This window comes from Canis aureus, chromosome 24, assembly GCF_053574225.1.
Source record: "Canis aureus isolate CA01 chromosome 24, VMU_Caureus_v.1.0, whole genome shotgun sequence".
Taxonomy (NCBI): domain Eukaryota; kingdom Metazoa; phylum Chordata; class Mammalia; order Carnivora; family Canidae; genus Canis; species Canis aureus.
Genome location: NC_135634.1, coordinates 48,266,227 through 48,281,943, shown reverse-complemented (window position 1 = coordinate 48,281,943; position 15,717 = coordinate 48,266,227). Strand labels below are relative to the sequence as shown.

Sequence of the window (15,717 nt, the reverse complement as noted above, 5' to 3'; positions counted from 1 at the left end):
AAAGAGGCCAGACGGCCAAGTACGTTCACAGGTCTGCTTTCAAGTGCTTCCTTTAAACTTCATAGATCTAGAAGGGTACCGTTACTACAAGGGACGTGTTTGTGGGCCCTGGTGTCCAGGTCACCACTGCCAGGACCAGCCCACCCAGCCCCTCTGCAGAGGGCCCTGAGGACACACCGTGAGGCCATTGTGCACCCTGGGCCAGGCAACGCAAGCACCTGGTGGCCTCCAGACCCCCAGGAGCCTCAGCCAGGGCTCCCGGGACGAGGTATGAGCTTTCCAAGCCCCCTGGGCACATGAGGGAGCACCCAGGACGCATCTGGTCAGCATCCCCCCAGTCACCCTCCCAGAAATGTCACTGTCCCACAGAACATGGAGGGAGGAGGGCACTCACGGAGCAGAAGCAGGGTGCGGACAAGTTTTACACGCATCGTTTCAGTTCCCCACAGAATCAGTGGAGGTGAACATCCCCACGCTTACAGATGAGTGAGCCTTTCCAGGATCCTGAGGAATCTCCTCAGAGTCCGGGGTCAGAGGGGTGGCCGAGCAGGGTTTAGGAAGGATGCGGATCACCAGCCCCCTTGTGACTCTTCAATCCTCAGGAGCCGAGAGCCGGAAAGGGTAAATGCGCAGAGGCCCCGACATTCCCTCTGCCTCCTAGCAGTCCTGCGTATTTGTTAAATCTGCTGTTGAAAGGTGGGGTGAGCAGGAGAAGCCGAGGCCCGCGTGGCGAGGGTGCCCACCCATCCGATCGGCTGTGCAGGGGCCCGCGAGGCCCTAGTGCGGAGGCCTGCCGGGACCACCGCCTCCCCCTCTCTGAGTGACCCCGGTGACCTCGTCTTCCCGGGAGTGAATGGATCCCCCCCACCACGTCCTGCTGCTTCCCTCCTGCTGCCCCTCCCCGGATTCCGTCCTCGCATGGTCCTCTCCGTGCTCCCTGCTTTCAGCCAGCACTCTTGGCAGATCTGCACCCCCAGCCGCCCCCCAGGGACCCCTACGGGCGGCATCAGTGTCCCTCCCCAGCCTCAGCTGCATCGCTGGTAACAACTGTCCGCCACTCCCCACTGCCTGCCTGACTTCCCAGCCCTCGTCTCTGCACGTTGCCCTGCTGTCCCCTCAGAGGCCAGCTCAGGTGCCACCCTCGCCCGGAAGCCAGGCCTGAGCCCCCTGCACCCCGCCGCCCCCGCCAACCTGACCTGGAGTTAGGTTCCTCTCTGAACCTTCCGTGGCTCGCTGGATCTCAGCACTCTTAGCCTCCCTTCTGGTCACGTCTGCTCGGGTTCAGCTCCCGGCCCGGCCATAAGCCCTGCACAGCAAGTCTGGACCCCTCCCCGCTGGAACCCCCTCCGGCCCCGGGACCAGGGGCTGCACGGCCTCCCGACGGACGGTGTCTGTCTCCCATCATGAGACAGAGAATCTCCATCACCGTGTGATGGTATCGTAGCCCTCGCCAGCCCCGAGTAGAGCGTGCCTATGCCATTGCATTTTCAACAGAACTCGCTCGAAACCGGTTCTCAAGTTTATGTTAGGGAACCATAAAAATTGTTTCCACTCCTTTGCTAAATTCCCTATACGTTTTCAGTTACCCCAGGGGGAGAAAAAGGCACAATAATAATAGTAATAGGAGTATATTTGCCGCCGGTCAGAGATGCCCAGTGGCTGACCGAAGCCGAGTCCCATGATAGTAGACGTTGTGACCACAGCACTTCCCAGGATCTCATTTTAGAATTGCTTAGTGCCGCCCCGCGTTCTGCTTGTGTTCAGGATGACAGAAGACACTCAAGCCCGAGCCCTGGAGGACGTGGACAGTGCGACGGCCTCTGAGTGTCTGCGTGGTGACTCGAGGCACCCCGCAGCCCCGAGTCAGGTGGACTCTGTCCCCACTGCCGGGCTGGGACCCGGGGCCGAACTGCACCCAGCTCTGGGTTCTCTCCTTCCCCTCCTGCGAATCATAACGAACATTCTCAGCCCCGCGCCCCGACCGGCTGCATGTCCACATTCCTTTCCCTAAGCTTTCAGAGAATGTCACACCACTGCTGACAAGCAGAGAAATCTGCGGCCCCCCCCCCCAAAAAAATGCCAGAGGTAAGCTATGGCTGGAATGTTCTTTAGAATTATGAGTTGGAGGAAATTCTAGGGTGAGGGGCAGCAGGAAAGCCACGTACAGAATAAGCAAAGAGATCCTGTGGTCCCACCTGGAGCCCTGACCTACAAATCAAAGGTGTCACGGGCCAACTAAGACGGTGAGGTGTGCCTCCGGGTAGAAATGCTTTGGACACGTTCATCACTGTTGCAGAAACTGGGGTCACACCCTGCAGGGACAGCCGTGAGGGATCCCGGTCTCAGCGCCCCTTGGCTTCTCTGCGGGATTGTAGAGCCTGTGCCTCTGCATTTTGTAGGTTCTGCAACGGTGCACGAGAAAGCTCCTCTGGTGAAGTCCCTGCTGCTGGCAGGGCCATCCGGGGTAGGGAAGAAAATGCTGGTCCACGCCCTCTGCACGGAAACGGGCGCCAACCTCTTCAACCTGTCGGCAGCGAACATCGCTGGGAAGTACCCTGGCAAGAACGGCCTGCAGATGATGCTGCATGTGGTCGTCAAGGTACTTGTTGCATTTCTTGGTTTCCAGTCCTCCTCCCTGGTTCAAATCACATGTTCAAATCCCGCCGTTAATGTCCTTAAGCCAAGGAGCAGGGACCCTGGCAGATGGTTGCCTTAGGCTGACGCACCCATCTCTCCTGAACTCCCCCATCGCATCCTGCTGTGAGTCACTTCATCCTCGTCTGGCCGAGCATCCCACAGGGAGAAACAGCTTCTTCCTTTGTGTTAACCATCCCTGCTCCGCCGTCCAGATCAGCCTCCTCCCGCCACAGGAATCCTTCCTGAAATGCCCCTACCTGTCACTGAAATCATAAGCCACGATTTCTCTCTCCAGCTCCCTCCTTCCTTCCATAATGACGCCAGCCACTTGCATTTTGGGGTGATCTTACACGCATGGTGTGAGCTGCCAGGGTATGGTCCATTGGGCACATCCGCTCCCCACACAGGTGAGACGGGGGAGCCTGCAGGAAGCTAAACTGACCACAGGGGGAGGTAAATGCTCCATGATTTCGGGGCTGGAGGATAGGATACCCTAAAAGATCCATGCACAACCCAGCCCCGTGATCTTAGGCGAGCTCTTCCCCTCCCTGCGCCTCTCTCGTACCACCAAAATGAAGCAATGATACTGTCAGCTCTAAAAGCAATGATTCTCTGATATTATTTAGATGTGGGTGATGATGGTAATGGGTAAGTGTTAAATAGGTAGGTGACAGACACATCGGGACACAATATGCATATATACACATAAGGATTAGCAAGTTGTCAAGCACTTGGATACAGAACACTCATCTTTAATATTAAAACCTCACAGGACTTCATTGTTATTTCTTTGAGTTGGTTGTCCTTATGCTGTTCTATTCCATTGTAGTTGCTAGAACGCCAGATAAGCCAGCTTTGACTGCACAAAGATGCCCACCTAGCAAGGACTGCCCCGTACCTGGGGCGAGGTGTCAGCTGCGCATCAGCTCGGGGGCCCGGAGGCACGGATAAACGTGGGCGCTTGCCTGCTGCCCATAGGACTGCTTCCTTCCCCACGTCATGCTGACAGCCACAGTGAGGACGTGATGGCGATGGGATTTTGTTCTCCTGGCCACATGATCCCCACCACTGCGGCGAGTCCTGACATGGCCCCCCTCCCCTTTCCCCACCTGCTTGTCCTGCAGGAATCCATGGAGAGAGAATTTTGAAGAGCTGGGAGGTGGGAGGGGAGGAAGGCGGGTCGGGAGTTAAAGACCACTAAGCTGTTTAGGAGAGTGTCTCGCCTCGTATGGACCAGCCGTGTCGCCTCTTTGTGTTGTTACATTGCAGCCCCATGAAGAGTCCATCCTCATCCCATTTACAGATAAAGACCCTGGGCCTCCAAGAGGTCCAGTAACTTGCCCAAGGCCATGTGGCTGAGCTGGGGTTCAAACCTAGGTGCAGCTCTTCTTTGCCCTCCTGCACCATTTTTATTAAGGTAAAAATTATATATGGGGAAATGCAGAGATCTTAAGTGTACATCTCAAGTGCAAGCTTTGAAAAATGTACGCAACCGTGTAGCCACCATTTTCACGGGGTTGTTGGTCCTCATGTAACTTCTTTTTTGAAGTATCTATCAGGTCATTCACCTACTTTTCACTGTGTGGTTTGTCTTGTGATTTGCAAAAGTTCTTTGTATACTCTGGATGTGAGTTCTTTGCCAGACACACGTATTGCAAATATTGTCTCTTGTTCTATGACTTGCTTGTTCATTTTCTAATTTTTTGTTGTTGTTGTTTATTTGTCCTATCACCTACTGCCATAGGGTGTTGAAAGCTCCCACCGTGATCATGTATTTCTTCCTTTCATTCTGTTGGTTTGTGTTCACAGACGTTAGGAGCTGTGTCCACATTTAGGATGGGGGTGACCTCCTGTTTGGTTATTTTATCATCATGAAATGTCCCTTTTTTGTCTCTGGCAATACTCCTTGTCCTGAAGGCTACTGGCCTCATACTATTAGAGCTACATCAACTTTCTTGATAACTCTTTTATTTTCAGTGTCTTTCTGGTTATGGTGCGTTTTCTGTGGACAGCACATAGGTGAGTCTTGCTTTCTTATTCACCCTGACCAGATACATCATTTATTTGGAGGCTTTGCCCATTTACACTAAATGCAGTTCTTCATATGGTCGTGTTGAGTCCACCATTTGCTATTTTGTTCTCCACTGCCCCATCTCTCCTTTTATTCTTCTGCTTGTTCTTTCCTGTTTCTTTTGGGGTAATGCTATACTTTTTATTACTTAATTTGGATTCGTTTATTGTCTTTTTAGCAAAGCCTCTTTCTTATTTTGTAGCAATTGCTCTACAAATTACAATAGTCATTTTTAACTTAGCACAGTGTGCACCAAGTTCATATTGTACTGTTTTACACAAAAATGTGAGAACAATATAATCCATTTGTTATCCTGTGACCTTTAGGTTTTTATCATACATTTTACATGTAGTAATGTTATAAACACCATGATAGAGTGCTATTATTTTTGCATTATTTTTAAGACTATTACAAATGCAAATAGTCATTTGTCTCTTAAAGAAATTAAGGGGGGGTGGATTTAGCATTTGTATTTACTCTTTTCAATGCTCTCCATTCCTTTCTACCAATCCAAGTTCCCACCTGGTGTCATTTCCCTTTTAGCTGAAGGACTTACTTAGCATTTTTCTCAGTGCAGGTCTGGTGGCAACAAGTAGTTTTTAGCTTTCACTGGATTGATTGATTGATTGATTGATTGATTGATTTTTCAATGCCTTTATAACACCTCCATTTCTGAAGGCATGTTTTGCTAGATATAAAATTCTGGGTTATAGTTTTCTTTCCAAGCTTTAAAGATGTAACTCCATCATCTTCTTACCTCCTATTTCTGATAAAAAGTTATCAGAAATTCAAACCGTTGATCTCCTGTGTGTCATGTGTTATTATTCCCTGAATGCTTATAAGTATTTCTCTTTATTTTGGTCTCCCTCAGTTTTACTGTGATGTGCTGGATGCTCTTGTTTTTCCTCTGTACTTAAACTGCTTGTGGCTCACTGTGATCTTTAAATCCATAAATATATGTTTTATACCCAATTTCAGAAATTTTGGCCACTGTATCCTCAAATATCTTTTCTGCCCCATTCTCTCTCCTTTGGATGCTCTAATCACGTGTATATCTGACTGCTTGATACTGTTCCACGAGTCACTCACGTCTTATTCTCTCTAGCTTCCACATTGGATAATTATTATTAGTCTGTCCTCAAGTTTACTTACCTTTTCTTCTAATGTTGCCCATCTGCTCTTAAGCCTATCTTGTGGCTCCTTTTTTTATTCTAACATTTTGTTTTTCAGTTATGGGATTTAACTTTGCTTATTTTTATAGATTTTTATTTCTCTATTGCAATACTCCATCTGTTCATTCAACATGACTATCTTTTCCTTTAAGTTCTTGAACTTAAGAGGTGCTTTATAGTTCTTGTCTGCAAATTCCAATATTGGGTCATCTTGGAGTTTGTTTCTATTGACTTTTTTCCTTAACCGTGTCACATTTTCCTGTTTCTTCATATCATTAATAATTGTTATCTGTATATTAGACATCGTGGATGATATGTTGTTGGTACTCCAAGCATGCTGGGCTTTGTCCTGACAAGCAGCTAAATTACTGGCTGATGAGCTTGAGCTTGCAAAGGTTTTGTTTTCCATTTTGTTATTGTAAGTCTATTTTTATTTTGCCCTCAGTCTAAAGTGAATCTTTTAGTCCTAACACATCATTTTTATTTTAATGAGCCTTAAGTGGGAAGACTGGAGCGTTTAACAAGCACCTTTAACTTGGCAAAGGCTCAGATGTGTGCTTTTAATTTCCCAACTGTTGCTCTCCACTGAGCTTCTCAAAATCTTCTAGCACGCAAGCATGTTTCTGAGACTAGCCAAAGATGTGAACACAAGTTGGAATTTAAAGCCCAGCAGCCTGGCTTGTGGCCTCATATGCTTACCCACTGAGCTCTAAGCACTAAGTGCTTCAGAGGAAAAGTAAAAGAAACCTATCCTCTTGCCCCAACCCTGGGGAGAAAAAAACCCTAAATTCATTCATTCTTAAACATCTGATTGTTGACATTGTCAAATAACAGACAGAAGCACATAAATATTAGAATATTGGCATTTCATAAGCATCCGTATATACCAGAGCCTGTTCTAGCTCCTCTCTATGTATTAGCTCATTCAACCCTCACAACAACCTTATGAAGTAAGCACTATCATTACCCTTGCTTTACTGATGAGGAAACTGAGGCGTAAAGCATTTAAGTAATTTTCCTGGCTAGCAGTGCTTCAGTGTGAGCCCACACCATCTGGGTCCAGAGCCACCAAGCGTAATAACTGCATTGTTCTGCCTTTAGCTGAAGTAGAGCTGAAGTAAGCCTCTTCTCCCTCCTACCAAATGGCTCACTTGCTCCTGGCTCGACTCTAAAACAGAGCCAGTGATATGATCCTGAGGTTCTCTCTTCTCAAAAATAACTTCTCAAGGAGTAATTTTTTTCTGCTGCTGAGAGGTCATCTTGATATCAAGTAAGCTATCTTTGCATTTATTAGAATCATTGCATACTGACATGCAGGCCGCAAAATGCCAATTGTGAAATTATGAAAATGTGGAACAGTGTGTTTATCCACCCAGGCCACCCCATGTCAGAATGCCTGACACATACCTCATTAAGCCTCACCTTTACCATGTATATAACTGATTAATGAAAGACACAAAGGTCTCAGGAGTGGGAGTCATTCAATTAAAAATCATGTGCAGTGAGGCCACTGTGTCCTAGCATGACTGACAGAGCAGCTATCTGCATTGCAAAGAGATATTTGCTTTTAATTAACCAAAGAAAAGCAGGAAATTATGCCTGTGCTGAAAAATCAAGGGCAAGAAGCCATAGTGTATTCCTGTGTTATGTGAGCCAGAGAATAGGCTGTGGCTTGTGTGCGGCAGACTATGGATCTTCAGCATTTGCCGGAGAAGTGAAATACAACAGAAGGGCCTGTTACTCATCATGTCTCCTTATAAAGAATTCTTATCCGTGAATTAATCTCTGGGAAGTCAAGAATGTGATTCTTAGGAAACCGATCATGACTGCACACTTCTGGCTGGTGGCACTTAGGGCTTCACCCAGCAAACTCTACATGCATGAAAATGTAGAAATGCACCTCCGATTTATTTTCATGGGCTCAAATTCCAATCCATTTTTATCATTATTTCTTGTGGGTTCCTTTGTTTCACACACAATAATTCTAATAGATTAACAGCTTAAATAAGGAGTTTCTTGAAGAAATGCGTTTACTGTACAAGTAAACCACTATTGGCTAAAACGCCCTCCCAGACTAAAGCTACATGTGGAAAAGAATACACACCTACTTAGCAGGGAAATGTTAGAAATATATCTAACAAGAAATGTGATAAACGATTACTATTTAATACATATTTTGTGGACAAAAGAAGTTATCAAGGAGGAGCACCAGGGTGGTCCAGTCGGTTAAGCATCCAACTCTTCGTTTCAACTCAGATCGTGATCTCAGGGATGTGGGATAGAGCTCCGCATTGGGCTCCATGATCAGTGTGGAGTCTACTTAAGGTTCTCTCTCTCTCTCTCCCTCTGCCCCACTCCCTGCACTCTTGCTCCCTCTCTAAAATAAATCTAAAATAAATAAATAAATTTTTAAAAAGAAGAAGGAGGAGGAGGAGGAGGAGGAGGAGGAGGAGGAGAAGAAATCAAGAAGGTGAGGCACCAGCCTCCTCGGGTCTTCATGACATTACATCAGGATGGAAAAGCAGGAAGGGCTTTCATCTGGCCTGAAGTCTGGCACATGCTAAGGGGTTTTACACACACTTTCCTTTTTAACTGCACCAGTCTCTGATGAGGCTGGAATTTAAGTCTCCATTTTGCAGACAAGAAAAGTGAGGCTGACAGTACTTGCTATGACCCAAAATTCAAATTCAGGCTGGCATCTGAATTTAAGTCCACTTCTGACCCCACTGAGCTGTCCCATGGCTCACGACTGGCCTCCAGGGGAGGGAAGCTTCCATCCTTCCCAGGCTGTGGCTGTTGTGACCCTCATGGTAACCCAAGGGCAATGGCATTCCTGGGTCAAAGTGTCTGATGGGGACACTTCAACATGAGAAGGTGAAGAACTAGAAGCTACCGCATACTGTTGGCACCCTGGCAGGTTTTGACGACTTCCAACTCCCCCCTCATCCAACATCCCCTTCTCCTGACCCTCTGTCCTTCCCATGAGAAGGGGAAGGCAGAAGGGAGGCCAGCAGAGCCAGGAAGGCAATCCAGGCAGAGAACGCCTTGTCTCATGCTCTGGATCTTGGGAGAGATGTCTTCTCCTCCCTGTGGTCCTTGAGTCCTCCCTCTCTTCCAGTGTGGGCCAGACTTAGAGGGAGGCCGCCCCTCAGACCCGGCGTCAGGTCTAAGCCGCAAGGCCCATACTGGCTTGCATATCTGGACAAAAAGGAAGCCGTGATGTTGTTCGAGCCTTGGCATCACCCACCAGGGGCTCCTGGTTGGGTTCACAGCCAACAGCCTATGGCCGCATGCCAAGTGTTCTTGCCCAGATGTCCGGGAGTCAGGTGATGGAGAGCCCAGCCAATTATGTTTCTATAGCTCATGGAAGCTTATACTCCTGGTTAACAACCCAAGCAAAGGTATTTTGCTGTGTGTGGATGATTTTTTTTAAAAAAAACACACATATGTAATAAATGTGATAACTATGGGAGTCGTCTTCACAAAGTAGAATTCAATAAGGATAAAGCAAACACCTATCACACCTGACCGCAAAACACAGATCTGCTCCCATGAAAGAAAGGAAGGAAGGAGAGGGGGAGTGAGAGGAAGGGAGAACAGAATTTATGAGCTCTGATGCAGCACCAGGTATGAAAATAAAAGAGAGGGGCCAATGATGCTAAGTCCTGAGTGAGTCTGCTGTCACAGGGCCAGGTCACCTTTCACTGCATTATGAGGAAATTTCAGGTTGAGGAAGGCAGTGCACATGGACACTAAAACCTTTTTTTCCCTAGCATGGACATTATATTTTAGAGCAGTTTTAGGTTCACAGCAAAGGTGAGCTGAAGCTACAGAGAGTACAGTGGACTCCACAGGGAGGGAGGGCCCCAGACCGTGGATGCCTCAAGCGTCATCTGTCAGTAAGGGATGTGCAGGCGTTCTGTGGGCTGTAAATCACCATAAATATGGTGTCCATCTGCTCTTGTTCCAGGGAAGGCTAATGGGGATGGGCTAGGACCAGGGTCAATCCACAGGTATTAAAGAATTGTTAACCAATTTGGAAACACCAAAATCAGGGAAGGTCTCGAATGTGGCTAGAATGTGCCATGGGAAGTTGAGGACGGCCATGCACATAGGCTTTAACCCCGTGCTGCCCAAAGTTGGCTCAGTCAGTGCAGTTTGGTGTGAAACCATTAGCCCTAGTATGGCTGGAGTGAGCTGGGGAGGAGAAGGGGTCCCAAAGGGAAGTCCAGGTGGTTTGTAAGCCTAAGGCCTACCAGCATTCAGACAGCTTCCTCTTGAATACAGCCTGATGATTAGTAATAGCATCAATGTGTTCCTGTGGCTAACACTCACTTGATTCTCCCCACAGCACCTGCCACAGGCTATCCACTGGACCTGTATCTTTGCTCCTTCCTGGTCCTCTCCTCTACCTCAGTTTACCCTCTTTTCCATACAGGGTCAGCCCAGCCAGGCTTCTGATTCTTGAGTACACCTCTGTCCTTCTTTTGAGTATCATTTATGGTTTATCCCAGCTAACATCCAGTGAGGACTTGAAGTAATTTCTGCAATCTCAAAAGAAATGCAAGGAAACTGAAATTTTAATTATTTTTAAATAGTGGAAATACAGAACAAAATGCCTTTAGATGTTAAGTGTTTAGACAATCCAAGTGACTCTAGTCTGGGAACATGAGCCTCCCTCCTCCCCTAGTAATGCACACCTCTCCAACTCCTCCCCAACATGGCAGCAGCTCACTGGTGGCTGCCTCCCTGTCCCCAGCAATTCCTATTCAGACACAGAAACTTCATACTCTATGCAGATAGGGACCATATCTCTCAATCCCCAGACACTCCTGTCTCCCACCACTGAGCTTGATACATCACAGCTTGATCACACCACAGCAAGTGATTGGATGGATGGATGGATGGATGGATGGATGGATGGATGGATGAAAGAAAGGAAGGATTTGTGGGTGGGTGGACAGATGGATGGATGGATGGATGGATGGATGGATGGATGAAAGGAAGGAAGGAAGGATAAATAGATGGAAAGATGAGTGGGTAGAGGGATGGGTGGATGGTGGATGGATGGATGAATAGATAGGAAGATAGACAGAAGGAAAGATGGAAGGGTGGGTGTGTAAGTGGATGGATAGATGGATGGTGGATGCATAGATGGATGGTAGGTGGATGGATAGATGGATGGTGGATGCATAGATGGATGGTAGGTGGATGGATAGATGGATGGATGGATGGATGAAAGGAAGGATCAGTGGGTGGGTGGATAGATGGGTGGATGGATGAATGAAAGAAAGGAAGGATGGGTGGGTAGATGGATGGATGGGAGGATAGATAGAAGAAAAGAAGGAAGGGTGGGGGTAGGTGGCTGGTTAGATGGATGGTGGGTGCATAGATGGATGGTGGGTGGATGGATAGATGGATGGATAGATGGTAGGTGGGTAGGTGGGTGGATGAATGGGCAGATGGCTGTGTGGGTGGGTGGATGGAGGGATGGATGGTTGAGTGGATGAGTGGAGTGAATGGCCCTTTTCAGTTTGATAAACTGAGACTCAACCATTGGGAAAAAAAATAGCTGGTTTTTTTTGTCAAGTTCTCTAAGGCAAGCAAAATAGGACATTTTCAGAGAGAACTTCCAAAGCTTCCAGGAGTCACTTGGGTAAATCATATTAGTAATTCAAGCATGCCACACACAAACAATTTTCATTGTGGGGCTATCATATTGTAACCCAAGAGAATCTAATCCTGATGGTGAATGTTTGACAGCATTTCTTTAGAGATTAAAAAAAAAATTAAAGCCAAAAAAAAATCAAAGCCATAAAACTCTCATGAAAGGAGAAGTCTTTAATTGTTTGATAGAGCTCCCCAGAATATGAAAAAGCACATGTTGGTGGAAATTCATCTTCCTCCCAGAATTGACATGAAACTGAAAACCTGTGGTTATATTTGATAGGACTGAAGAGCCCTCTACTGGCAGCTGAAATAAACTGTCCTGTGTAACTTCCGGAAAGTTCAATTATGAATTAATTACATCTAATTGCCCATGACCTCAAACTATCTGTGGATAGTTTAAATGAAGGCTTTTCATTGCTAAATGAAAATTAAAAGAGCAAAGGATACCATTTTTCATTAACAAATTGGCAAAGAGTTTTTTATTGTTTTATTTTTATTGTTAATACTCGTTAAGTGTAGAAAAACAGGTACACCTATCTACGGCTGGAGACACTGTAAGCAGAGAATCTCCAGGAGGGCAGGTTGACGATGAAGGGGGAAAACGTGAAAAACACAAGCCCTGAGACCCAGCAGCTGTGGATGTGGCCTCATTCTAAGGGAATGACCCTTCCTGCACCCCCAAACTCTTTGAAGCCCTGGTTAATTTTGTAAGAAGGCAGAAACCTTCCAAAGGTTCAAGAACAGGAGTTTCGATCAATATATTATGGGACTTTGTGTTAAAATGATGTTGGAGAACTAAATTTCATGTTGGGTGAACCAGAACGTAAAGCAGTGTTGGGAAACAATCTGATTTTGGGAAATAATGCACGTCGAAGACGGTCTGTAAAGACAGGAAACGTCTGACAATTCACTTGAACAGAGGAGGCAAAGAGTCTGTGTGCCTCAATAGGCATTCTGAAAATTTTGCTGATGAATACTGCTTTTGCACAGCAATAAGAAAGGACGGAATTTCCACGAATTTCCATGTTCTCAAAGCTTGGTCTGTCCGCCCTTTGTATCTGCCAACCTCCCTTGTCTCACAGACGTGCAGCCTGCGCCGGCGGCCATCCTCCCTCTCGCTCCCTCGGAGGTCATCCTCTCCCGACTCCCCTCCCATCCCACGCCACCTCCCATCTCCGTGCTCCCCATCCTTTTGTGAGAACGCTCCCTGTAGGGTCCCTGCCGTGCACGCCTCAGCCGCCGTCACCTGGCTTCTGTCCCCTCCACGCCCTGCCAAGGCCCCCAGTGACCTCCAGACTGCCAGCCCCTCGGGCCAGCACTAGCTGCGTTCCCCATTCCCCTCCTGCACCTCGGACCTCCCTGGGCTCTGGGGCGGCCCCCCTCTACCCTGAGCCCTCCGGCTCCATCAGCGTCCTCACCCCCTGGGCCCACTCCATAGCCCTCGCCGGGCCCAGCCACCCACCTCCTCCACTGTGAGCTCCTGCCTTCCGTTCCCACGTGCCCACCAACCAATTTCCCAGTTCCCCGGGAACAGCTGCCCAGCACCTCATGCTTCACACACCCACCGGTGGGATTTCTCTATGACACAACTGGGATCAAAGTTCTTGATTCAAGTCCCTCAGACTCTCCATAGCCTCCAGGATAGAAGCAAACTCCATAGGATGGCCACGGCCTTTATGATGCCTTTGTGACCTCAGGCAGCCCCACGAGGGCACACTTAGCCCTGCTCCCTGGCTCGGGTCTCCAGCATGGCCAGTGCGTTCCCCTCTTCAGGCTCTGTGATTTCCTAGAAGCCACTAGAAGCTCAGTCTGCTTGGACCTTTATCTGCAATCTCCATTCTTGGTCACCTGCCTGACCCACTTGTCCCTCTTTCTGTCATGAGTGGGCCTTGCTGACATCCCATTTGCCTCGGGCCGCCCTCCCTTCCCACGGGCAGGTCCTTGAGGGCAGGGACCCCAGCACCACGCACAGCACCGGGCACATCAGAGCTCCTCTAGAAGCGCTAGTGAAGGAAGAGTCACGAGGACCGCTCTCATCCTACATTCTGGTGGGAATGGGCATCGTGTCTACCACGGCGACAGGCCCTTCCAGGCCCAGGGGTGTCGTGCAGACAGGTCCCACCCTGGGGTCCAACCTTTGTCTCACGCTGGTGGGTGTGTTACCCTGTTGTCTGCCTCAGCGACCTCCTGTGTTAAGGGGGACACGCTGGGACACGCTTGGCACCATGTGCAGCACGCGGTGAGGAAGGGCAGAGGCGCGGCGGTGGGAGATGGAGGCAAATGATTATTCCCTGGATTGTTCTTGCCCAAGAACTTACTGGGGAAACCTCTGCTGCTTCCTTTGGTAAGAACGGAGCCCTTCCAAACCACGTCGCCACCAGGGTCCTCCACACAGCCCTGTGTGGCCCCAGCGCAGGTGCCCGGTCCCGTCAGAGCCATGCGGGCACAGGTGCGGGTGACAAGCACAGGAAATGCGGAACTGGCCTGGGGCCTCGGGGCGGGGGGGCACCGCCAAGTTCACGGACAGCTGTCCGCCCGCACAGCCCATGCAACGCCGATGACCAGCATGATCCTAAATCAGGTGCTGGAAGTAAGAAGGACGCTAAGTCACCCCGAGCTGTGGGGACGCCAGTCACCGAGGCTCACGTTGCTGAGAGGCCGAAGGAGGCGAGGCGCAGGGAGGCTCCCGATGCTCCCCTGCGCGTTTCCATTGAGCCAAGCGGCGCGGACACAAGACACAGACCGGGGGGGGGGGGGGGGGGGGGGGGGGGGGGGGGGGGGGGGGCGGACACCAAGACCCGCTGCTCCCGCCGCAGCACGACTGGCCCAGGACTGCAGACGACGCTGGTCTCTGTAAGGACCGTCCTGCGGCGCCCTCCTGCCCTGAAGCTGCGATCTGTTTTAAGAGGGAGCGGGGAGAGTAAGACTGTGCCTTTGTCATGATCAAGTGTCTCTTTCCTAAGAACTCAGAAGCCCGCATCTCGTTTTCTTATTCTCCTCGGGGGCTGGAAGTAGGGACGCTTTGGGCTTCCAGGAGCTCAACAGTGGCCGCGGGAGCCCGCTCTCCGGCCCCACGCAGCAGGCCTGCCAGGCAGCGGAGTCAGGGGCCCACAGCCCGGGGCCCAGAGAAGGGACAGCTGCCCCGGGGGGCGCCCAAGGGTGTGGCTCCAGGACAGGGGGCACCTGCGGGTGTCGGCCGAGCTTCCCGCAGACTCTGCAGCTGCAGCCCCACGGCGCCTCCCGCTCCTGCCCCTCCCCAGCTGCGTGCGGGTGGACAGCTCGCTTCGCGTCCCTCTGCCAAGTTTTGCCGTCCGTGGTCCCGGTTGAGCAGAGTGGCACCTGCTGCCGGGGCCGTAGCGTGACTGAGTCATCAGCAAGGGGAGAATGGGCCACGTCCCTGTCGGCCTTGTGCGACCCATGAGGCCCTGGCCAGGCACATGGCGGCTCCCCAACTCACACCCGGCCACGCCGCCTGGGAATTGAGATCACAATTTGCGATTCTAGATTCTTAAACTCTATGGCTCTGTGTCTAAAAACTAGAGGCCTGTGGCACCTGAGGGGCTCAGTCGGTGAAGCATCTGCCGTGGGCTCAGGTCACGATCCTGGGGTCCTGGGATCAAGTCCCACCTCAGGCTCCTGGCTCAGGGGGGGAGCCTCCCTCTCCCTCTCCCTCTCCCTCTCCTCTCCCTCTCCCTCTCCCTCTCCTTCTCCCTCTCCCTCTCCCCCCTGCTCATGCTTCGTCTCTCTCAAATAAATAAAAATTTTTTAAAAATCTTTTTTAAAAAATGAAAACTAAAGGCCTACCAAACAGTGGTCGGCTCGTCCTGCTTCCTTCCTGGACATGCTGGTGAGTGTGAGACGGGGAAGGCACACAGCCAGGCACCCGGATTGAGTTCCATGCACGCCTGTCTTTAAGCGTGTGCAATCTGCTCCCCCTGGTACGTGATGCTGGGGAAACAGCCATGGCCACAGTGCCCCCGGCGATTTTTCCACCATTTATTAAACACCTATCTTGGTTACGACTCACACCTGCTGCCTTAATGATGTTTTAAGAAAGATAAAAATAGGAGTACATAACACTATATTTGCTGTGACCGGAGACGGCTTTGATCCATCACAATTTTGCACAAAGCACAAATTGTTGCAAAAATACCCGAACTTTGCTAT

At 49.7% G+C, this 15,717-nt stretch overlaps 1 protein-coding gene across 3 annotated transcripts in view; it reads left to right on the top strand.

Annotated features, from left to right (window-relative positions):
• DRC11 (dynein regulatory complex subunit 11) overlaps window positions 1-15,717 on the top strand; it is a 146,868-nt gene that overhangs the window by 107,230 nt on the left and 23,921 nt on the right. For 2 of the 3 annotated variants that reach the window (XM_077869338.1, XM_077869337.1), the window contains one exon: window positions 2,400-2,599. In XM_077869338.1, coding sequence (XP_077725464.1) covers window positions 2,400-2,599 — 200 coding nt within the window. Of the gene's footprint in view, window positions 1-2,399; window positions 2,600-2,932; window positions 3,367-15,717 lie in introns of those variants that run through there. The other variant, XM_077869339.1, reaches the window with a different exon arrangement.